This window comes from Triturus cristatus, chromosome 1_2 (genome assembly GCF_964204655.1).
Source record: "Triturus cristatus chromosome 1_2, aTriCri1.1, whole genome shotgun sequence".
Classification (NCBI taxonomy): Eukaryota; Metazoa; Chordata; class Amphibia; order Caudata; family Salamandridae; genus Triturus; species Triturus cristatus.
In genome coordinates this window covers 172278538-172303151 of record NC_140580.1, presented here as the reverse complement: position 1 = coordinate 172303151, position 24614 = coordinate 172278538, and the positions used below count along the sequence as shown (strand labels likewise).

At 44.8% G+C, this 24614-nt stretch overlaps 1 protein-coding gene across 1 annotated transcript in view; it reads left to right on the top strand.

The window, feature by feature from the left end:
* The window catches only part of SMC3 (structural maintenance of chromosomes 3), a 789692-nt gene that overhangs the window by 103738 nt on the left and 661340 nt on the right, over nt 1–24614 (top strand). Inside the window, exons 8-11 of the mRNA XM_085603430.1 lie at nt 2669–2786; nt 20220–20395; nt 20707–20787; nt 21125–21289. Of these exons, the coding sequence (XP_085459556.1) occupies nt 2669–2786; nt 20220–20395; nt 20707–20787; nt 21125–21289 (540 nt within the window). The remainder of the gene's footprint in view (nt 1–2668; nt 2787–20219; nt 20396–20706; nt 20788–21124; nt 21290–24614) is intronic.

Genomic DNA, 24614 nt, shown 5'->3' with positions numbered 1-24614 from the left:
TCCATCTTCTCTTATGCTGATGACACCCAGCTTATTTTTTCTTTATCTTCCAATGAATCCTCTACAGTTTCATCTCTACAGGTAGGGCTGCATAAATAGCCAGTTGGATGCACACTAACTGGCTAAAGCTAAATGATGGAAAGACGGAGGTTCTGATCCTGGGGAAGGATAAGGATCTCTGGGGTCCTCACCATTGGCTGCCAGAAATGGGCGAATTGCCCCAACCGGTGCAAACTGCACGCAATTTGGGCATTGTGATTGATGATCAACTGTCCATGAGACAGCAAGTAGCTAAGATCGCATCAACTTGCTTTACCATTCTTAGATGGCTCCGTAAAATACTTTGGATGTAGCCTGGGCCCACTCAAAGAACGGTGATCCAAGCCTTAATCATGTCTAGGTTGGACTATGGTAACGTCCTATATCTAGGAGCTAATAAGAAGGTAGTACGCAAATTGCAAGTGGTCCAGAATTCTGCGGCTAGGCTGCTTTGTCATGTATCAAAAACATCTTCCATCTCAGGTACTCTCCGCGACCTCCACTGGCTCAGGATTGAGAACCGGACTAAATTTAAGGCCCTATGCTATATGCATAAGATTAAACTGGGCATGGGTTATTTATGCTCTTTAGCCCAGACAGATCTCCCAAAACGTCTGCTCCGATCCTCATCTCAAGCCAAATTCTTAGACCCTAGATTCAAACTGTCACGCATGGGTGGAAGGTCTTTTTCCTATCTGGCCCCAGTGCTGTGAAATTCACTACCCTCACCACTCCGTCATGAAGTCAGCCGTAAGATCTTCCGCAAAGACCTTAAAACCTGGCTATTTAATCAGTAGAAGTTGTCCTCTCCACTGCGAGTCGTCCTTTGGCTCCGGGAAACCTCTGTGTAGCTGTGTGGCTTACAAATTTAATTTAATAATATTAATAATTACTAATTTAGCTATATTTGTATGAAAATGCTGATTATGTTTTGTAAGATAAGATATACCCAGCTGTTCAATGTAAGGATATTTGAGAAGTCTGTATTAAGGCATTTGAGGAAAATTGTCCCGTCTATATCCTTGTTATGGTACATAAACATGCTTGATGTAGTTTCATGCCTCCTCTGGAATTGAATATAATGCCCTGCCAGAACCAAGTTTGTAGTAGACTGAAGGTGGTAGAATATACCAATAGTTCTTTGGATGCAACATTTAGGTTTTTTTTCTTGGATGAGCAATTGGCAAACATCCTAGGCATCTTTGTAATATAACAGCACAACTTATAATTAAGGATCTCTATGGTTCAAAACAAACAGGAGAACGTTATTGCTGACACATGCTCCGCCCCTATGGCAAGCTGATCTGAGCTTTTTCAAGGCTAATAACAAAAGATCTACATTTTAACACTACTGATATTTACATTAACTATATCAGGTCAGTCAGTGGCAATGTAAATGATGAATCATGTCTTATGAAAACTGTGCACGCTCTAGTTAGAAAAATGTGGAACACGTCTGAAGAAATTAAAAAACAGTGATTGAAAAAAATATTAACATTATGGCATCTAAGCTTTATTTTGAAATTGTGGGAGAAGTAAACCCAGTGTACAATAGAACATTACACAGTAACCAGTTAGGAAAGCAGACAATTATTGCTTTGAGAAAATATGTACCTTTTAAATATATTATGCTTTGAACAAATGATTATCATTTGGTCTATAAGAAGAATACAAGTCAGTGCTCAACCATTATGGAAAGAGGTGGATTTGGTATTGACAGACTTACTCCGCGGTAAGAAGTGAGTGATTGTCTTCTTGGGAATCTGGTGTTTTGTTGCATGATCGATTGAAGGCTGCCTCGCATCTATGTAAGTGATAATCTTGTGTTAAACAGTCAGAAGTTCTTCCTGGAAAGAAGACTACAATGATCTTGCATTTCATATTCACCAAAAAAGGTGAAAAACAGAGGGTCTCTGTGGGAGCTCTATAAACTCCGTAAAGGATTACACAAGTATATAGACGTTATATAATGAGAGTTCATTTGCCAGTGGTGCTCGCAAATTAAGACCATTAGTTGTACTAGTATTTCAAATAAATACTTGCTACTAAAGAGGCCAGAGTCCAATATATGGCAGTCCTCTTATAGTAAGTCTCTTGTTTTTTTAAAATCTTTTTTCCATCCACGTGTGACTGGGACCCTGCAAGCAGTAGCAGGTGCCAGGCCATTCTCAGCACCAATCACAAACCACAGTTTGACATGAGAATGTGCTTCTAGCAAGAAAATAATTGTTTTATACTTCCTTTATTATTATACATTGAACAGGAAAACAAGACACTATAGTTTTTGAGGTTGCCGGTAGTTAAGCATATGTCTCCATTCTTTCAAAATATTTATCTTCTGAAAGTAGTAGTTTAGCCTTTTTTTCAAGACTGAGTTGGTGTTGTGGAAGTTAGGTTGTAATGTTGAAAGAGGATAAAAGGGATTAGGTAGAAGTGTTAGTCGTTTTGCTTCTGAACACCAGTAAATGCAGCCCCACCGTGCATAATGACAGTCCTTTCCATGCACTTATGTTGGAAATGCTTTGTTTTGCAGTTAATATACGCATACTTAATGTTTATTCTGACATTGTGGCATGGCTGTTATTCAAGCATGCATTCATGTTTTTCAAGTAATATGTTTTTCATTTAGATCAACCAAATGGCTACAGCTCCTGACTCTCAGAGACTGAAATTGTTAAGAGAAGTAGCAGGAACCAGAGTGTATGATGAGCGTAAAGAAGAAAGTATCTCCTTGATGAAAGAGACTGGTAAAATAAACATGGCAAATGGATAATCCTTTTTCCAAATGTGTTAAATATTTATTTATTAACTTAGCAATTAGAGCTGCTGTATGTTGCTCCCAGTGAACTAATGATCAAGGTGCGCCCCAGAAAGACATCCAATACAATGATTTAGCTGGACTACCTCCCACTTATCCATTCTCTTCACATCAACCACACCAAACACTCTGGAGACATTTTAAAAACAAGAACACATTTGTTGGAACTACGCCCTACCCCAAAAAGTAGCAGCCATTTTACACATCACACAAATGCCTGACACTCCTACAACACAAGGTTACATACATAAAGTACATCCAAGCAACCAGTGAAGGTCTCCGGCTCACTGTTAAGACACCAAATCCAGAAACTTCATCTAAACAGACAATTAGCAAACCTACAAATGCAGAGCAAAATATAAACAGGTAATATAAACCAGCATTAGCAGACCTAATGGGTCTTGCTTTTTGGGCCTATTAGTTTTACGAATGCAGTTTGGCGACGCAGTGCCTCACCGGACAAAAAAAAAGGTGCAGTGACACGACCGCTGTTGCAAGTTTGCTTTTATTAAATTTGCTGATCCACAATGATGAACACCACTTTAATTGGTAAATTTAAAAAAAAGTAATACTTTTAGTGCAAAATTAAAAGCAAAAATGAATGCCGTGGGGTGGGAGGCAACAGAGGAGAGGATGTAGGGGAGTGGGAGAAAAGCTGCACATAAGAGAGTGAGCAACACAATAGTCAAGAGGAGACGTGCGCAAGAGTGCTCATGAGCAGCTCGTGAGGGAGAGAGCAACACCAGGCGATGCGAAGCACATCAGGAGAGCAAAGCAGATTGCTGGTGTATTTGCAGTTAGAAGTACATGAGAGCCGCACACAATGAAGAGAGCAAATGGGCAGTCTCAGAAGGCTGGTATTTGGTAGGGGAGAAGCACACAAGAGAACTGTGAAAATATATTTTTTTAAATGCATGCTCTCTCATAGGGTTCTGAACCAAAAGGAAAGATGTAGTCCCTATGAATGAGCAGTGGAAGGCCAATCAATCAAAAGGTTAGTAAAAAAGGTGAGCTCTAGGGGAGAAAGAAGCAAGCCATTGAATAAGAAGATTGACAATAAAGCCAAGCCGTAAGCCCACTGTAAGTGCAAAATAGTTGTTTCACAACTAGACCGCTTGTGCGGGCAAGACCTATAAAGTAACATTGGCATACCTTTTGCATTACCAGTTACGATAACCATTCAATTAAAAGGACACGGTCAGGGCTGACTCTTATGCAGAGTTCATGGGCCTAATGTAGTAAGATTGGTCGCAATCCAGTCCATGGTTTTTTACACACTAGCTGATTTTCTTCCTCACCTTCGTTTTGCTCTGCAGTGGATGTGCTAAGTAAAGAGGGTGAGCTCTAGGGGAGATATAAACACAAGAAGAAGAGGCAAGCCATTGAATAAGAAGATTGACTTTAAAGCCAAGCATTGGGCGGGCTGTAAACTCACTGTAAGTGCAAAATAGATGTTTCACAACTAGACGGCTTGTGCAGGCAAGACCTAAAAGTAACATTGGCATACCTTTTACATTACCAGTTACGATAACCATTTAATTAAAAGGACACGGTCAAGGCTGACTCTTATGTAGAGTTCATGGGCCTAATGTAGTAAGATTGGTCGCAATCCAGTCAATATTTTTTACACACTAGCTGGTTTTCCTCCTCGCCTTCAGTTTGTTCTGCAGTGGATGTGCTAATCGGTCGCATCGCAAAGTGCCCAGTTTGTAGGAGGTCCCAAAAACACACACCTCTTTAATCTGTATGAGTCAGGATCCCTTTTGCAAATCCCTGCAGAGGCTGTGGCTTGCAAATGACAGCAGACCTCTTCCCCACATTTGTATTCTGAGAATTGTGAATTTAAAAAAAAAAAGCATCAGCCATCACCTCCACCACTGGCAAAATATCCCATTGGATAAGTGGGTTTTTCAGATAGTCTGAAAGGGCTCCTCCCTCCCCCTTTGAGACTGCCCCTCCCTCCATCTTACGACTGGCTGATAGAGGACCGACTGAACTTGATTCAGGAGGAAGTCCGAACTCTCTTGGCTCAAGGGGGCCATAGCAGGGGTTTCGGTGCCAGTAGTAGACTGTGGTTGCGATTCACGCTACTTTCTGGTCCTGACAAAGGCCTTCTTCCTGTTCTAGATCTGCGAGCCCTCAACTACTTCCTCAAAAAGTAAAATTTCAAACTGCTCACACTGGGTCAAGTCTTGTTTTCCCTAGACTTTGGAGACTGGATGGCAGAGTTGGACTTGCAGGACGCCTGTTTTCACATTCTTGTCCTGCCTGCCAATCGTCGCTACCTGCGTTTCGCGGTAGGACATGAGTGCAGGAAAGTACTTCTTCTGGACCCCCCCAACACACTTTTTGCCTGACTGATGCATCTTTGACTGAATGCGCACTGGGTTCTCAGTACCTGTGTTTGTTCTCAAAACTGAACCTTTGTTTCCACAATTGGCACACTTCTAGCCTACTCATAAGTCCCTTGTAAAACGTACCAGTGGTACCAAGGGCATTGTGACCAGAGAGGGTCTCCAAGGTCTTCAGCATGTATTGTGCCACCTAAGAGACCCCTCACCAAACACATGCACTCTGCCACTGAAGCCTGCGTGTTTTGGTGCAAATAAAAGTGAAGAGTCGACCTGGCACACATCCCTGTGTGCCAGGCCAACCTACAGGAGGCATAGGTAAGTGACCCCTACAGCAGGCCTTACAGCCATAAGGCAGCATGCACTATACCTCTTGTGATTGCATAACTGCATGAGCAAATCTGCCCCTATAGTGTCTAAGTCCATTCTTAGACATTTACGTTTACAGTGAAGCCATACTGAGTACATGGGCTGGGAGCTTGTCACATCGAGTTCCACAACTCCATGATGGCTTCAATCAATTCCAGGATGTTGTGTACTAAACATCTCGGATAAATTAGCCCACACTGATCCCACATTCAGATTCATTAATAAATGAGCTCAGCGGGCACCTCAGAGTTGCCCCCTGCAAACCTACCAAACCATTAGCCTGCCATCTCTAGACATATTTCTGACCCCCTGAGATGGGAGCCTTTTGCTCTTGTGAGTCAGAAACGAAGCCTGCTCTAGGTGGAGATGCTTCACTCCTACCTCCAAGCAGGAACAGCATAGAACAGCGGTGAGCCTCCAAGGCTTCTTGCCCTTTGTTATACTGATCAGGGCTTCTCCAGCTAGTGAAGATGTCCGCCCCACTGACCAAGCCCCACTTTTGGCGACAAGGTCGGCTTGAAAATCAGTAAGCAAGATAGGTGTGTCCCCTCTCAGTGAGGACCTCTAAGGTGCCCTGTGCTGAAGTCACGTCTTCATTTAAGAATCCTCCACATTGTTTTGGAGGATTCTAACTGATAGGGTTAGGGATATGCCCCCTCCCAGGAGGAAGTGGACATACAAAGTTTGTAGTCACCCTAAAGTTAAGTAGCCCATTGGTTACTACCTTCTGACTCCTGTAACTCCCCTAAATTGAGTATTTAGGAGCACCCTTGAACCTTAATCCTCCAAAGAAGAGCTATGCAGCAGCAAAGACTGAAGACAACAAATGTCTTGGCCCCAGCCGTGCCGGCCTGTCTGCAGCAGTCAAAGACCCTGCTACAGAAGAGGGACTCGTCCCGAAACCCAGCGACCTTCAGAACCCTGGGAGATGACTGCCTGCCTTTTAAAGAGACTCCTAATTTCCCTCGGACATCGGTCCTGTACAGAAGAAAAAATAACTTTAAAGACATGTGCTCTGCCTGTAGAACTGCAAAGTCGACAACCTCTGCACCCGACACCCACGACCCGAGTCCAAGAGGTCCACCGGTCCAGACAAGGTTCCCCAGCTATCCTGAGCAAAAGTCCCTTGTGGGTTGACCCCTGCCTGACTCCACATCAACGCCTGTGCATGATGACACTCCCCCCTCCCCCCTCCTGCAACTATGACTGTACTGGCAAGCTGACTTCAGATGCCAAAGTACACCCTTGCACCAGGGCCTTGGAGAAATCGAACGACGGTTTTCCGATGCTCCAGCACATCCCAATTTACCTTTGCAGCTGTAGATTTTTCATCGAGCCTCCTGGCCTGAGCCAACAGCGTTTTTTCCGATTTCAAGATTCTCGATTTTGTTTGCAATGGGTGCCCGATGCTGTGGTGGCATTTTGCAACCGGCTGTCCCTGTGTCGCTGACAGTGTAAGTTTGGTGCTGCCTTGTGGCCTCCCTGTGCTTACTTGAACCCCCTGAGACTGGGTGACCAAACTGTTCTACTGTTCTACTGACCTGTAAGTAGTACCACTTTGATTGCCCCCTTTCTCCATTTGATAACAGTGGCACTAGATCCTGAGTTTGACTTCTGCAACAGCCCACTCCAATACCGCTAGTAGTGCATTGAGGTCACTTGAACCTTGCCTGATACTGATTCTTCAACCAACAGTTCAATATCGTAAATCGTTTACCTGCCTGCATATTGCCGTTTGTGTTTTCCTCCCATAGGATAACATTGTACTGATTGAAAGTGTCCACTTTTTACATTGACAAACTGCGATATTGATAATCTTATTTTACTGCAACAAAGTATCTTTGGTTCTTTGAAATAAATATATAAAAAACTATTTTCACAAACCATTGCTCTCTGATTTAGTCATTGAGTGTGTAATCATTTCTTGCCTGTGTGTGTACAACACATGCTTAGCACTTCCCTCTGTAAAGCCTCTGGCGATCCACTGGACTGTGCACACTATACCTTACTATGGTATGGAATATGCAGAGCCAGCTTCCTACAATGAGCCCTTGCAGTTCACAGTTTTCCCCTTTGACCTTACCAGCGGCTCTCTGGTGTTCACCAAGGTGATGGTAGTGGTTGCAGCTCATCTGCGCAGATCAGGGGTGCCAGTCTTCCTCTATCTCAACGACTGGCTGTTTAATGTGAGCTTGCCCTAGACTGTCCTCTCCCACCTCCAGACTACAGCAAATCTCCTGCTTTTGCTGGGGTTCACTATCAACGTGCCGAAGTCACACCTGACTTCCTCTCAGACGCTCCCGTTCATTGGAGCACTTCTGGACACAGTGCAGTTTCGGGCCTATCCTCCGGAGCAGCGATTCCAGTATATTCAGTCTATGATAACAATAATTCAGCCTCTATCCTGGATTTCAGTGAGAATGACTCTGAATCTGCTTGGCCTCATGGCCTCCTGCATCCTGCTTGTGATACATGCCAGATGGCATATGCATGTGATAAACAACAATGTATCCGCAGGTAACAATGGGAAGATAGTTAATAAAACATGCACATTAAGTTGCAGGAAGGTGAAGACGGGGAGACCAATGTAGTTGTTTGAGAAAAATAGAGAGTGGTTTATATTAAAGAAAATTAAGGCCATAGGAACAATATCAGCACTATCTACAATAATTTAGGTAACTTGAGGGTACTTGTGCACATAAGTGCTTGTGAAAGGTGAACGGCGCAAGTGACAAGTGTGACCGCGAGAGGCGGCGCAAAGGCTAAACAGTAGTGACAATATTTACGAAGGTTTTTTGGTTCACGATTTAGATTTATAAAAATGCAGCAGTTTAGGCAATTTGGGTGAACTCCGGAGATGCGCCAGTAATTGTGCTGGACAGTTAACGATGTTTCGACCTGTTACGAGTTCAGGTCATCATCAGGACCAGTTTACAAGGTTATCGTTCTGAATGGACAAGGGGTCCCAAGTTTGAGGCAATCATGGGTCCAAGGATAGGAACAATGTATTGGGCAGGAATGCCGGGGGGTGCACTGTCATATACCGTGTTCTGAAGCAGTTCGGGGAAGCGAAAGAGCGCGGTGTTCAGGAGAAAGGCGGCATCCAGCGCGGGTGACAGTCTGGGAGGAGGGGCCATCCGGTGTAAAGGGTATGTTGCAGGTTGCTCCGTAGAGGAGAACGTAGGAATGCTAGGGAATGAATCCAATCAGCGTTATTAGTCCGGGGGCGGCAGGAGTGCTGTTCCCATGAGGCATAGGGTCAAGACTGATTTGCATATGGCTGGGTCTAAACTGGGGTGGCATGGTGTGCAAAAGAACGATGTATTTAACCCAGATCTCTTGACTGGGGGTGAATGTATGATTTATTCAGCATTCCGTCCTTTATTTGTTTGCGTAGCACAACGCAGCATGTGGGCACAAGCACTCCTGCCACCCGCAGACCGATGCCTCACTCCTGCGATGGGGAGGCCTTCTGGGAGAGGGGGAGATTAGAGGACTCTGATCTCTGGGCAGAATCCGGACTCCACATTAACTAGTTGGAGCTACAAGCGATTTGCTTGGCTTGAATGCTTTTCTTCCTTTCCTCAAGGGAAAGCTGGTTGAGGTGTTCATGTACAACACCACCGTCATGTGGTACTGCGACAAACTGGACGGGATAGGGTCCTGGACCCTTTGTCAAGTGGCTCTGTGTGTCTGGTCATGGCTGGAACAGCAGAGCATATCCCTGGTGGTCCAACACAAGGAAGGTTCCCTGAATGCAGGGCGGACAAACTCTGCCGTCGATGCCTAGCGGATCACGAATGGCATCTCCATTCATGATCTGCAAGGTCTCTTTCAGAAGTGGGGAGAGCCTTGGTGAGATGCTTGCCTTCACCGAGAACACTCAACGTCCGCAGTTTTGCACACTGGAGTTTCCAAGGCGGCACTTGCTCAGCAACGCTTTTCGTCTCAAGTGGCGCACAGGCCTCCTGTACATCTTCCAGCCAATACCACTCCTGTCCAGAGTACTACTCAAGAAGATCTGGAGGGACCAGGCCCAAGTAATTCTTGTGACTCCGGACCGCGCTCCGAGAGTGTGGTATCCCGACCTTCTCCAGCTGAGCATCGATCCCCCGATCAGGCTGCCACTTCAGTAAGATCTTCTGTTGCAGGAGCAGAGAATGGTCCTTCACCCGAACCGGTCAACTCTACGCTTCTTGCATGGAGATTGAACAGCAGACGTTGACAGCATTCAGTCTTCCTCCTGTAGTCTGTGATGTGATGTGATTTTGGTAGCCAGGCGTCCCTCTACCAAGACTGTGTACACCTGCCGGTGGAAAGAATTTGTAAAATATTGGACAGAATGTTCTATTGATCTTCTTTCTGCTTCCCTCTCTCAAGTTCTTCTCTGTATTTTGACCCTTACCCAGCAGGGCTCTGCTCTGGTCACTCTTAAAAGGTATCTTTCAGGCTTGTCTGCCTTCTTGAGGCTGCCAGATGTACCCAATTTATTTAAATCTCCTATTGTAAACCGGTTTCTTAAGGGGCTTGTACATATGTTCCCACCTGCCCCATTCATCATGACTCAGTGGGACCTTAATTTGGTTCTCCCCTTCCTGATGTGCACTCTGTTTGAACCTCTGCACAACTGCCTTCTCTGGCTGCTTTCCATCAAAACAGCCTTTTTAGTGGCAATAAGTTCTGCCAGGAGGATTTGCAGGCTCTGTCATCCAAACCTTCTTACCCTGACCATCTTCCCTGATAAGTTAGTGCTTTGCACTAGAGCCTTTTTCTTACTGAAAGTGGTAACAGTGTTCCACGTAGGACAATCCTTGCCCACCTTCAATGCTCCTCCGCACCCCTCCAAAGAGGAGGAGCGACTCCACTGTCTGGCCCCATAAAGAGCGTTTTTGTTCTAACTTAACCGCACTAAAGAGTTCCAGGTGAACGACCAACTCTTCGTGGGGTACATTGGATCAAAGAAAGGTCGTATGGTGCGTAAGAGGACTATCTATCTCGCGATGGGTTGTCCTGTGCATCAAAATTTGCTATGTTCTGGCCAAGAAACTGCCTTCTGAAGGCTTAAGAGCTCATTCCACCAGCCCTAAGGCTGAGACCACATCATTGCAACGTGGTGTTTTAGTCCTTGGCATTTGTCAGGATGCAATGTGGGTATCACTGCACACGTTCACTAAGCACTGCTGCCTGGACAGTTAAGTCTGCACAGACTGCCTTTTTTCCCATTCTGTTCTGCAGGACTTCCTGGTCTAAACTTGTCCACTGTCCCTCTGGGGATGGTATTGCTGGAGTATCTATTCTAAGGTAAGGAATCTGCGGCTAGATGTTCCTATTGGATGGACAAGTTATTCACCTACGGTAACGCCCTATCCGGTAGAGACATATTCTAGCCACAGATTCCTTACTGACCTGCGCTGCGGACAGGTTTTTAGGGTCGTTGCTGATCTCTTTCAAAACCCTAGTTGTTCTAAACACACCACTTTGAGTGCACTTAATGGCTCTGAGCTCCTTGGTGTGGAAAGTTGTGAAAAGTAACTGACGTCAGCGCCCGAGGGGATGCCTATATAGGCGACCGGCACGCAAGAGTATGGCTTGAGCAAATTTTTTCAGATCCTGCCAGATGCCTGGGAAATTCTAAGGTAAGGAATCTGCGGCTAGAATATGCCTCTAACAGATAACTCGTTACTGAAGGTTAGTAAATTGTCATTTAGCACTTGAAAATATGTGTTGATACTACCAGACAGGACCCATTTATAAACCTTCGAATTCAGTAGAGAAAGATTTAGTAAAATGCTGCAAAGTTTCACACTTGTGTCTTGCAGGTTAAATGAAGCTGTTTGAAGCTGTAACCTTGCTTATTCAGCTATCTTACCACTATTGTAGCATGAGACTTGCAAATACCACCAGGATATCTGCAACAACGTCACTAACCCTCTGAGCTATCTTCTATTAAACAAAAAACGATATTGAGTCACTCTTTGAAGTTATTACAGCTATCGGGCCTTGACTTGGCAGTCACACACTGCAGCACAGACTACCCTGACCCACCACTCCATTGAGAATCTTCAGATCAGCCTAGAGTTTCCAGAATTACATGTGAGGCACACAGGCTGAACATCAACATTGGAGAGGGAAGGGCCAAATGTAGACGGAAACACCAGCCACAATTTCTATTTTTGCATTGTACACGGAGGAGTCACAACAGTAATGTAATGAGGCCCGGGCTAGCAGCACATTTCATTGAATTAAGTGCAACAGCAGACTTATGGGGAATCTAACATAGGCACTTCTCATTCAACTAGAAAAGGTTTACACAAACCTCTGCAACGAGACACACTGAACAGCTCCTTGGGACCCAGCTGCACACATTCAAAAGCCAGCACAGCTTAATTGAGAGAACTTCTGGTCCTTCCTGTCTGGCATGCTCCTAGAATGGCATGAAAGGACATGAAAGCCATTACAGTTCCTAGGATTTAGCCTGTAAATCGAACATCATTTCTCCTTCTGTGACCCTGGTCCTTCTCTCACTTGCTGCAAGTCCACAACCTGGGATAGCTACAGAGCCATGCTATGGAATGTGAATACACTGAGCATACGTCCATCCCCTTCGAGACTAACAGACTTGTTACCTTCTTGAATGTAACCCAACGACAGTGGTCAGGGAATATCTTTATAGAGTATTTACCTTCTTGAATGTAACCCAACGACAGTGGTCAGGGAATATCTTTATAGAGGATTTATCAAACATTTCTGAATCCCCTGCCTTGGCCCCAGAAATTACAGTTTGTCCTCCGAGCCCCACTCTGCCTGGGAGCTACCAGTTTGGTTGCTGAAAATATCTCGGAGTACATGAAGTAATTTTCTGCCTCGCAACAATAATACTTCTTGGTGGTGTTCACATATTCAGCTACAGGATTGTTTCATGGACCCCTCCCAAGCCAGATGTTTCTTTAAATTTTGCGGCCAGTTTAGCAAAGTTAATGGAGTAATATTTAAGTTTTTTTCCCCCCAAAAAAGAGGTTTGGGACAAGACACTAAGCACCTGTCTCACAAGTGGGTAAAAAGTTCCTGAGGTGCCTAAGTCAGAAAGGTCAAACCTCTTACCCTTTCGCACAGGAGAAATCTCCTCACAAAATTAATTACACTATTGACTCAACACAACAACGAATATTTTTCTAAGATGATTGATAAATCAGTCCATAAATATCAATAACTATATATCACATGATGCATAGACTCCATTTTCATTTGTAAAATTGATTTCTTTATTAATGATTCTTTAAAATCATCTAATCGTATACGGTCGTAGCCAGCGCACTTCGTCTTTACGGATTTCTTCAGAGCTTTATATTGTATCTCCACCTTTGACATCCAACTAATGAAGTATTCTACAAAATTAGATGGCTAATGGCTGTGCAGCTGTGAATAGAACAATGTCATGGTCTGCATTAGGTCTTCGTGGTTTATGTAGCCAACCTGCTGGCCATCATCAAGCTCTACTACATAGGCCCATGGTTTTCGGAGCATAGTCACCAACTTCTTCCCAGGTTGATAGCCAGTCGCTTCCTGGTGGAGGTAACCGGTTTTCCTCTGGGCCTCCTCATATGCCGAGTGTTTCTCACTGATCGCATCGAGGGCCTGTACATTGTTGTGTAGAAATCGAGCTCATGGGCTCGAATCTCCCTCTCCTGGGTGGTGAGTTTCACTTGTATAGTTGAGTAAACCTGACTGTTTCGCCAAGAATACTCCACGGATTACGACTTTAAAGGCCCCCCCCCAGCTCACCAAGCCCTTGTTGTGTGCGTAGTAGTCAATGATTGCCGTTCGGACTTCGTCTCGCAAGACGAGGTCTGAAGGGCGTTGGGTGGTGTAGGGAATTGAACTTTTGTTGCCATTCTCCCCACACAGTTTTTGCCCCCTTTTTAGCGACTAGATGCTGATTTTCAAGATTGACAGTGCCGTGAGGCCTGCCAACCAGACCTCCGTGCCAGTGCTCTTTTCCTAACACAAGGTAAAATCTAATTGTGCTACGCTTAGATAAGGACTTTAGCACCCCTGTAAGTCCCTAGTAAATAGTGCTCCTGGTACCTAGGACATGGGTACTAAAGAGGGTCCCTAAGGGCTGCAACATGTCTTATGCCACGCTATGAGACCCACATACAAATTCCACACAGACTGCCTTACATGATGTAAACCATGAGTGAAAACATGTCGTGACACCCTCCTGTGTGTCATACCATAGTCACCTCATCTAATATATGTAAGTCACTCCCACCGCAGGCTGTTGACCTCCAATGCACGGTGCACTATATTTTATGTAAGGACATATCTGCATGAGTATATATTCCCCTGCGATGTCTAGTTCTTTTACTAAATATTGCAAGTGATCAGGGAAGCCATTTTAAAAGCATTTGCTTGACACTAGTGAAAACGAGTTCCCCAGCTACATGATGGATTCACTGAAGATGGGGATGTTTAGTATCAAAAATCTCGCATTAATGAACCCACACTGATGCCGGCGTTTGATTTATTAATACCTGCACATAGAGGGCACCTTGGAGGTGCCCCCTGAAAACCTAACAGTGTGTTGACTGACTGGTTCTTGCCAGCCTGCCACTAAAGACTAATTTCTGACCCCCAAGGGTGAGGGCCTTTACTCTCTGTAAGTCAGAACCAAAGCCTGCTAGGGAAGAGGTTGTTCGCTCCCCCTCCCACCGGATGACCTGCTGATTAGCATTCCAAGGCAGGGGAGCTTCAAAGGAGCTACCGCCTTTGGAATGAGAGTCTGGCTTCCCTCAAATAAGAAGCCGACTCCCTTTGTCCAGAGCCCTTTGGCACCTCGACAGGCGGGAAAATTAGCTAGTCGGGAAGAAGTGCCCACCCACAGGCTAGTAGCACCCCTGGGTGGGCTACCTGAAGTGGAAACGACTTTTCAGAGTTGACCATCTATTCTAGATGATGGCAAACTTGGGGATGTTGGGACAGTATTATGCCCACTTCCCCCAGGAACTGGTCATATAGGGGCATAGTAGCCCCAGGGTTAAGTAGCCCATTGACTACTACCCCTCACTCCCCTAAACGCCCCTAAATTGAGGGTTTAGGGGATTCCCTGATACCAGATCTTCAGATTTCGACAGATCATGAGGAGGAGTAGACAAAGAAGTGTAAGGTCACGAGAACCAAGGAGAAAACTCTGCCAGTCGGAATGCTGCACCCAACAATCGTGGAAGAATTGACCGCAACATGCGTAATCTTCTATTTCGTCGATGGATTCAGGTACCTCAATGGATTCAGTGGAAACCGCAGTGGATTCAGGTACCTTAATGATGCGAAGATTGTTGCACCTGGAGCGCTTCAAGACGCTAATTTTTCCGCTTAATGACGTCGATGTTTTTATCCATGGCGAGGCGGTGCTCTGCATAGGCTGTCTATATATCCGCTAGGTCGGAGGCGCTGGTCTCCAGGTAGTCGAGGTGGTCATTGTGCTTGCCTACTCTCTCTTTAATGTGGTCAATGCAGCTGGTTAATAGGTCTTATTTGTCGTCTATTGTGCGAAGGTTGTTCTTGACCACCGCCAGCATCTCCTTGCTTTCTAGGTCTTGCACATTGGTGGTTTGGAACAACTCCGAGGGTCAGCACCTCCATCATGGTCTGTGTGGTGTGCTTGGGGTTTCTCCTCGAACACCAGTTTGGACTGGCGGGCCTCCCAATTTTCCATGGTGCACCGGCAGAATAGAGGGACGCTTGTTTAGGGTCATCACCCTCAGGACTTTCACGCTGGGTGCCCGAGGAGTGCAAACAATGCACCTCCCAGAGATAGCCAGGGGAGTCAGCAGGTGGAAATATGGAGATGTCCAGGCCCTCCTACAATGTTCCCACAGGTAGCTTCGGGGTCCAGGTGACCAGCTATGAGTGGTCTAAGGGTACCGCGATCTTCAGGTGCCCCCTAGGCCCCCGCCTTACCCAAAGTTGAGCAGGAACCGGTTGAAGGGCACGAGCAGCCCAAATCAGTGTAAAGGAATGGGGGAAGGGGAATCCACGCTGGCTTACAACAACTTTGACTAACTGGGGCCCCAGATATACAGTTGCAGTTCCTCGTGAGTCACCGTCCTCGCCACCTGAATGCGCCTCCCCCTCACCTGCACTCTCTGCACTCACCCTGGGGAGGCCAGTCAGGCCTAATATGCAGGCGATGTCCGTCGGCCCTTAACCCGCGTGTCCCACATTTTTCGCCAGTCCGGAGGAGGGGGGGGGGGGGGGGGGGGGGTTAGGAGCAATTGATAGCGCTTCAGCCACCAACCTGGCCACAAGTATGGAATGGGGTACCGGGCCTCGGCAGGCCGGCTCTGGGTGCCTTGCATATCCCTCCATTTGCGGCAGGCCCCAGATGGGGTGGTGCAGTCTTGCAGACCTGCTGCTCAACCAGCAGTTGGTGTCCCACAGCACAGGAGCACCTTTTAAGGCAGCAGAGGCCCACCTGCAGCACCTTTCCCAGGGGTGATGGTATTGTTGTCTAGCTCAGGCCACCAGCCGCAGGGTTGCCCCCTGGATGGGCTCACCTCCAATGACGTGCAGGTTGTCGGGGAGGAAAGGACCGCTGCACCGGAAGGCAATGCTCCACCCAAGCTGACTGCTCCTCAAAGCCACGCCACTCCTCTCAGGCCGCAGCAGGCTCTGGGAGTTGAGCGTAGCGATGCAGGCCCACTGCGATCATAACTGTCGGATGCCCTCGGCGAAAAAAACCCTCCGGTCCAGCAGATGGGCGGTTTGTGATGCACTTTCTACTGGGCAGCATCACTGCTGATGCTGTCCAGTCACATGTCACCAGCAGCGCAAGGCCCCAGGAGCATGGGGCCCGCTGCCTCTTCAGAGTTGTCTGACGTGGGTGGAGTGGCCAAAGCGACTCGCTAGGTTGCGTGATACGCCGCGTCCGACCACTTAGTAGTTTCTCTTCCCACTGCCACTACCTCCACACTAGCGGCATCTCCTGCTGCGCCATCAGTTGGGGCATGTCGGCAAGCCCATTATGCAGAGTCTGGCGCCCTGGTACTGCTGATTTGTGCTGGATTGTGAAGTCGCTGTGCTGCGGCTATCTTGCAGCCGAGCTCTCTAGCACCTCCGAGGAGGAGGACCCTTTCACCACCTCTAGGTCTGGCAGACCATGTGGCTGAGGAACACCTGCCCATCCATTCTGATGTAAACTGAAGCACTCTGAAAGTGTCATGCCTCTTCTTAATGCACCTGAGCTTCCAGTACCAGGTGACATATCCCTCAGCCCATACAATACTACCCTATAGCAAGCTTTACAGCACTATACTACATGTGTGGACATATCTGCATGAGCAGATATGCCCCAGTGCTGGCCAGTTTAATTGCTGCCAATGGAAGTGACCAGGGAAGCCATTTTAAGTACATGTGCTGGACAGTGGGTAAAAACAAGTTCCCCAGCTACCTGATGGCTCCGCTGAAACCAAAGATGTTTGGTATCATTCATCTTGTATCAATAAACCCACACTGATTCCAGTTAATACATCCACCCAGAGGGCACCTTAGAGGTGTACCTTGAAACCTACCTACTTACCAACTACTATGCGCTGGATGACTGGTTCTGACTAGCCTGCCACCACAGACTTATTTCTGACCCCAGGGGTGAAGGCCAACACTCTTAGGAGGTCAGGAACAAAGCCTGCACCGGAAGGGGGTGTTTGTATGACCTGTAAATTAGCAGTCCATGGAGCTTCAAAGAGCCTGCCACCTTTGGTATCCAAATCTGACTTCCCTCAGAGGTGATGCTCCCCCTCCCCCAACCAGGGCCCATTTTGCGCCTGGAGAGGTGGGAAAATTAGTAGTCAAAGAGGCGCGTTCACCCTCAGGTTAGTTCCACCCCTAAGGTGGGCTACCTGATGTGGACACAAAATTTAAGTCTACCATCTTTGTGATGGCAGAATTAGGAACTCTGAGACCGGGTTATACCCACTTCCCACAGGAAGTGGTCATATAGGGGGCGTACTGACCCCAGGGGTAAGTAGCCCATTGACTACTACCCTACTCTCCCCTAACAACCCTAAATTTAGTGTTTAGGGGAGCCCCTGGCATCAGCAAATCAGATCCTGCTGACCTGAAAGAAGAAGACTGAACTGACACTGAAGGGTCGCAAAAGCAAGAACAGAAGATAAGCAACTGACTTTGCACCAACCCTGCAGGCCTGCCTGCTGTCCTTGACGGTTGCACCAAAGACAACTCTACCTGCAGCTACCTTTTCCTCCAAAAGCCTGGGAGGACTTCCATCCTTCACCCAAGACCCAGGAACTCCTGTGGCGTGGCGGAGCTGCTCCCCTGAATTCACCCCAGAAGAGCTGGGAGAACTCCGGACCGCCAAAAACTGACACTGGAAAGGACCAAAGGTACCCCCGACCATCGTGAGACCTGAGCCTCCTTGTTGGTTCAGACGGACTGGTCCCCATGTCCCAATGTGCAGCCTGTTTTACCGGACTGATCCCCATTGACTTCAACGGGGCATCCGATGCTGTATTGCACCTCTGCACCCAGCCACCCCAGTACTTGCCGAGGTGAATTGTTGGTGCTGCCTTGTATCCTTCCCCATACTCACATTAAGTGCAGAAAATTGGTCCTGTACGTCGCTGTAAAGTACCTGTATGCAGTATATGCTTTTCCTCCTTAGGAAAACATTACCACTTCAGAAATTGCAAAAAGTGTTGACTTTTAAAAACTATAAATATTTCTAACTCAAAACGTTTTTACCTGATTTTTATGATCTTGTTGCTTAAATGTATGTAAAGATATGTTATTTTTTATAAATTGGTGTGGATCTCCTTATTGATTCGTGTGCATCATTTATTGACTTGTGTATAACACTCTTCTCTGATAAGCCCAAGGTTGCTTGACCACACTACCCCCTAAGATAGCACCTTGGCCTTGTTAGAGCAAGCCCATGTCCGCTTATAAGGGATACCTGGACTCTTCGCACAGTATACCTACCTCCTTTTGGTATTCTATATAGAGAGCCAGCTTCCTAAAATATGCAGGAGGACTATTTTAGATCTCCCCATCACAGACCGAAGAGAAACCCATGGAAGAGCCAAGAGCATATATCAGTTAGAAAAGATGCAACTCAAACTCCATGGCCTCTTCAACATCCAAGGATAGATGCATGTTAAGTTTGCGGAGACCTTTCTCCTTAGCCCCCAGATTTCCAGGTGTCTTGCAAATCTCCCATCATTAACGCAATACCTCTCATGAGATAACAAAGCTAATAAAGCAAACCAAGCCGCCAAGGTGGTCCACGTCATTGTGGTTGATCTTACAAATAACACTCTTAATTTTCAAGATGATCTTTCTAAACCTCCCAGAAAGCCCCGGGTCCTTCTGTACTATGTACAGTTTGGCACTAGCTTTCTCTTTAGGAGGAGAGGTAAATGGGAAAAAATAAGAGCTTCAGATTCTGCTCATTACTTCCTTCGTGACATACCTCTACCACAATGTATTTAGCATTATTGTCTCCAACATTTTCTGAAAAGAAATAAAAAAGAGAAAAGAGCCTTGAGATCACCAGCCCATGAGATTTGAGAAGAGGGGTCAGTGACAAATTGTAGATGATTGGCACAGCTGAAGATATAGCTTGCCTTTTAAGCACATAGCTATTCCAGGACTTCTCAGTACAGAGATGATCATCGCTTTGTTTAGCATCACTAGTGCCTCAAGTACAGTAGTTGTTTTCGGATCTCCATTTACAGGCGTATCTCTCTTTGCCATGCCGATGGAGACCTTTCATAGAATGACACTTAGTTGACTGACAAAAAGGAAGCACTTTCTTGAGGCCCACTTCAGGGCCTATGGACATGGTCAACAGCAGGCTCATGTACCATATTAGAAAACACAGCAGCAGCTTAAGCTTCTACTTGACTTCACATATGATGCATGCGGAGCAGTAAAGACATTTCAGGGGTGCCGAGAAACAACAGCTTTCCGAAGCCACAGGGAAAGGCTGCTCCTCTTCTGCTATAAAAAATAACAATGTAAGCAATATGTAGAACCGGAGACTGTTAACAGAGTGAAGTTTCTTTTTCCCATCACTTTATTTAATTGCGAAGCACTAGACAATTATTGTGCTTGCACAGGCGCATCTCTGAATGGAAAGAATAAATGGGAATAGAGAAAATTAAACATCAACGACCTTATGTTGATCAAGAATAAAAACCAGTATTCAAAATGGAAAACGCATTTGAAAAATGGACTTGCACATGCTGACTGAGTGAGTTTAAAAATAAATAGGTCTTTTGAAGGACAAAAAAGATTGACAGACACCAAACTACCTGTATTTAAGATGATGCATAATAATAGCAGTGAAAATGTGCGCAGAGATCATGATCCGGGAGGAGGGGTAACAACAAGCGAGGCATTGTATTGCTGAAGACACTTGTTGGACAGCTTTCCATCTGTTGGCAAAGCTTGTCAATTTGGTGTGCGTTTTAACAATATTTATCATTATTTGCCCCCATGTCACTTTCCATGCCTTCATCCTGTTTTGCAAGTATTGGGATATTGACAGTGGTAGACTATGAAGTAGTACCTTTATATGAAATTAAAGTTTACACATGAATTTAATATATTTTTTTTTTTTTTAGAGGGTAAGAGAGAAAAAATAAACGAGTTGCTGAAGTACATTGAAGAAAGACTGCATACTCTGGAAGATGAAAAAGAAGAGCTGGCTCAGTACCAGAAATGGGATAAAATGAGGAGAGCACTCGAATACACTATTTATAACCAGGAGCTAAATGAGACTCGTGCAAAACTGGATGAGGTAAAATTGTTAATAAGATTTGCTAAAACACATATTCCGTATTTTCTCTCCCAATTATTTTTTCCTTTTTTGGGTGCATAATTAATATTGTGAAAGTTGCATTCAGTCATCCAACTTCAATGTGGGTAAACATCTGATTTCACTATAGGGCTGAAATCTTCACCAATGAATCACAATTGTTTAGAAATGTATGTACGGAGAGTGAGGGGAAAATGGCAAGGAAGGAATGTGCAATACCATGTTAAAACTAATGCAGTTTTCTACAGTCCGTTACAGTTTGCTCTGAACTATTATTTATTTTGTTTGGGCAGCTTTCTTCAAAACGAGAAACTAGTGGAGAGAAATCAAGACAACTGAGGGATGCCCAACAGGAAGCCAGAGATAAAATGGAGGTAATGCCTAAATGGAAAGCCATAAATATAAGAGAGGGAAGCCACTAATATTTTTGCTACTAATTTGTTTAACCTAACATCTGTTAAATTAAGTACCCCAAAATTCAGTAAAACTAGTCACTTAATTATTAATTTGCTTTAGAACAGTGTTATTTGAAAACTGTATGTATATATCTTTTTTTCAAAATGCCCCTCAAACTTCTATTTTTTCCTTCATACTTGCATTTTACAGTAATGCAGACAGTTTCCAATGCGCCACACTGTCTTTCCATAGTATCATTTATCATAAAAATGTCACATTGTTTCATTGAGAAATTGTCCTTAATTTTTGCATTAGGAGATTGAGCGGAATGCACGGGAACTAAAATCCAAAATCTCGGCAATGAAAGAAGAAAAAGAGCAGCTCAGTTCTGAGCGACAAGAGCAAATTAAACAAAGGACCAAATTAGAGCTCAAAGCAAAGGATTTACAGGATGAACTAGCTGGCAACAGTGAGCAAAGGGTAAGTGTAAATGTTCTGAGTGTCAGCCAATACAGCAATATGTGTGGATCTCATTTCCTGACCATAATAAGGAAGGGCTTCGTCTGAATTGTTTGCAGCATTGTGGGTTGTAGAAAAACATGCTCTGCGTTGTCATGGTATCTTTCATAGGATTTGGAAAATTGCAACTTATTATTCTTCAAAGTCTTTGTGTCTTTAGTCACCAGTGCTCCATGGATATGCTATGCACCGAGGAGAAAGTAATCCAAACTGAATGATGGAAGTTAGGGCAGTAGCTATGTAACAGATACGACTGTTTGAAAGCAAAAGTATTGAAGCTTTATTGCCCCGCTTTGCTATTTTTGATGATTGATCAGCCTTCCAACCTTACTATGTTGGGTCATGAGTCCTATTGCCTGCTATTGAATTGCGATTACTAGACCTCCCCAGGGTAGGCCTTGGACTGCTCTGCTACCCTGAAAGAGTCAGATGCTACAATGAGGTTGCTTGGTTCCTTGTTAGGAGATGATTGGGGACCTCTCACTTGCACACGCCTCACATCCTGCACAGTTAATAGCCCAGTTTCTTACATTGGTTGTCGTGGCAGAAAAGAGAATGGGAGGGGAGGCTGGTCATCAAAAACAGATCTTTTAAAATGTACCCATTGTGGAACACCTGGTGCCCTTGAAGGTACCACCACTGGATCTGTTTGCCATCTGGTCGTGTTAAAGAGAACTGTAGTGCATGTAAAGCTTTTTGGTGAAAGAGGATGTTTGGACCCAAGTCTGTACCCGAATGAGGCATTAGAGAACATTGGTTCTGCAGCTTATTTGGACACAAATATCCCACAGAAGACTACAATGAGGAGGACAGACACTGCACATGGAGTACGTTCTTATACACAACTTTAATAATAGAAGCATTGACACTCGTACACCGATTCATCATCTTAAAAGGAGACAAAAAATGACCATGTTTTGGTCTCAGAAAGAGGACTGACCTATACAAGAGCCCTTGCCTCAAAAGGAGCTTTGAACTTCCTTGGAAAATCAAGCTGGAACAATTACACACCTAAGAAGATCATCAGAAGTAGGCTTGGCTTCAGGATGAATTAACCCTGAAAGGAGGAGTTAGTCTCAGAAGTATAATGAACACAAAAACAGTCCTGCGCTACAGAGTCACATCAAACTCAAGAAAGGGTTTCATCACCTTCCACAGACTGAAGTTAAAACAAGACTTGGAGTAAAAAAAGAAGAGCATGAGGCAGCTATTCAAAGGAAGACTGGTTGTAATACTTCACGGGCTGTGGCTAAAAAAAGAATAGGAGACTATGAAATATACATAAATACCCGAACACTTGTCATATTTTGCTAAAAATACAACTACACGGAAACAGACACCTGTACCGAAATGCTTTTAGAATAAATGGTAGTTAACTTATGGAGAACCAATTTCTGTGAAACTTGGAAGGTCTGAAAGAAGAAGCAAACACCATTTGTTTCACCAGCACAAATTTTACCTCCACAATAATCACTGATACCACTCAACCCATATTGGAATTTGAATGAGATGGTAGAGCTGGAGGAGCAGGTGTAAGAGCAGGATCAGGAGGATGCGTGGTGTTTTATATTCTCATTTGGATTGAGCTTCTCCTAATGGTGAATTCTCAATATAGCACCCATTGATTAATAGAGCTGGGCCCGTCTATGTGAATGAGGAACTTCACAGTCTCATTGAAACTCTTACAAGAACAAAGAAGACCGACATTTGTTTTATCAGCGTTCAAGACAGTTTTGAAATCTACCATTGAGAATTTAAAAAATCCCACAAATAATACACCACTAGCCCCTGAAGTTTGGAAGAAATATAAAGTTTCACCACAGAACCCTCTTTATATCTAGTGATTTGTAACACCAGCAAAGAAACAAAAAAAAGCTTGCATCATTCAGCAGATGTCAGCCCTTCAATAAACGAAGAAAGTCAGATACTGGATGGAGCAGGACACACAGTGGCTATGAATTGAATGATGGGATATTTGCAATTTGTTCTCCTCAGATATGTCTGCCACTAATGAGAAATTACAAAGCTTCTCCACATATACCAGTGTGACCGGGAAAGATAGCACATGGTCTATTACAAGAGGGGAAGACTACCTCAAATGCATACGATTTTACAGACATAGCGTGCTGATGGATAAACACCAGCCTATTCCTAAGCAGCATTCTTGGCAGCACATTTACGGTTTTAGACCAGAACACCTTGTAACCATTCCTGTTGACAAGGAGCATCTCATTAGTCCTAAATTTGGCGAGATATGTGAAAAGATAGAGCTACTGAAACTACTAAATCCATTGTTGCTTTACCTGTACCGTTAGCGTATATCTATATATTGTCCAGCGACAGGATAGAAATAACCCTTTCAGTCGCATAAAGGTAGTTTCAGCAGCTTCGACAGAGCACTTGGGTAACTTTAGGATCATGTAGAATCAAAGGAATGAAAAGAGATATTACTCTGCAACTAAACAGCGACTCTATGGATTCTCAAAAGGAGTATGTTGGGGTAAAGGAGTAGATGGGAACCGATGTAACTAAATCTCAATAATGATGAAATTAAGTTCTTCGTAGCTGCTGAATTTGTGGATCTTTGGTGTCCCATATATTACCCCTCTGCTATGGGTTTCAAATGTCAGCCTCTCATTATCTGCTTGCGTATTTATAATGAAGAGATTGTGTGAAATCATGCAGTTCTTAAACGTGTATGGTCTGTATTATATCGAAGTATAGCTTTGCGGGGTATGTATACAGTATTAACTTCTACTGCTGCACCTCCAGTTAGCGTGAAAGGGCAAAGCCGGAATGGTAATATATGCCCCTGGATTCAGCACCACTCCTTTTCTGAAGATTCAACATGTACTGCTGGTTTGTGATAGAATTTCTTTCTGGGTCTTGTGTATAGTACTGAAATACCTTTCCCCTCTAGATCCCCATGCTCACCTAATGCATGTTTGTTTACTGGACTAGAGAAACTGGAAGACTTATGTTTTAACCAAATGCCTCCGACTCTGTGGAACTCTGTTCCTCTACACCTGATGAAGATTCCCTAAACGATGATCTTTAGAAAACATCTAAACCCCTGGGTGTTTCAGTAATCCCTCAAAGTCTTGGTGATTATGTGTTTTTTCTGCTTCGTAGTGTCAGCAGGTTTTCGGTAAGCTTTTGTTAATATAATACAGCTGGGTGAGGAAAAGGATGCTTGACATATATATCAGCTGCACTCACCCAAGGAGTTTAAGATACTTATTATGCAGTAATGCCAGACAGCAACATACATGCCCATGATAGCATT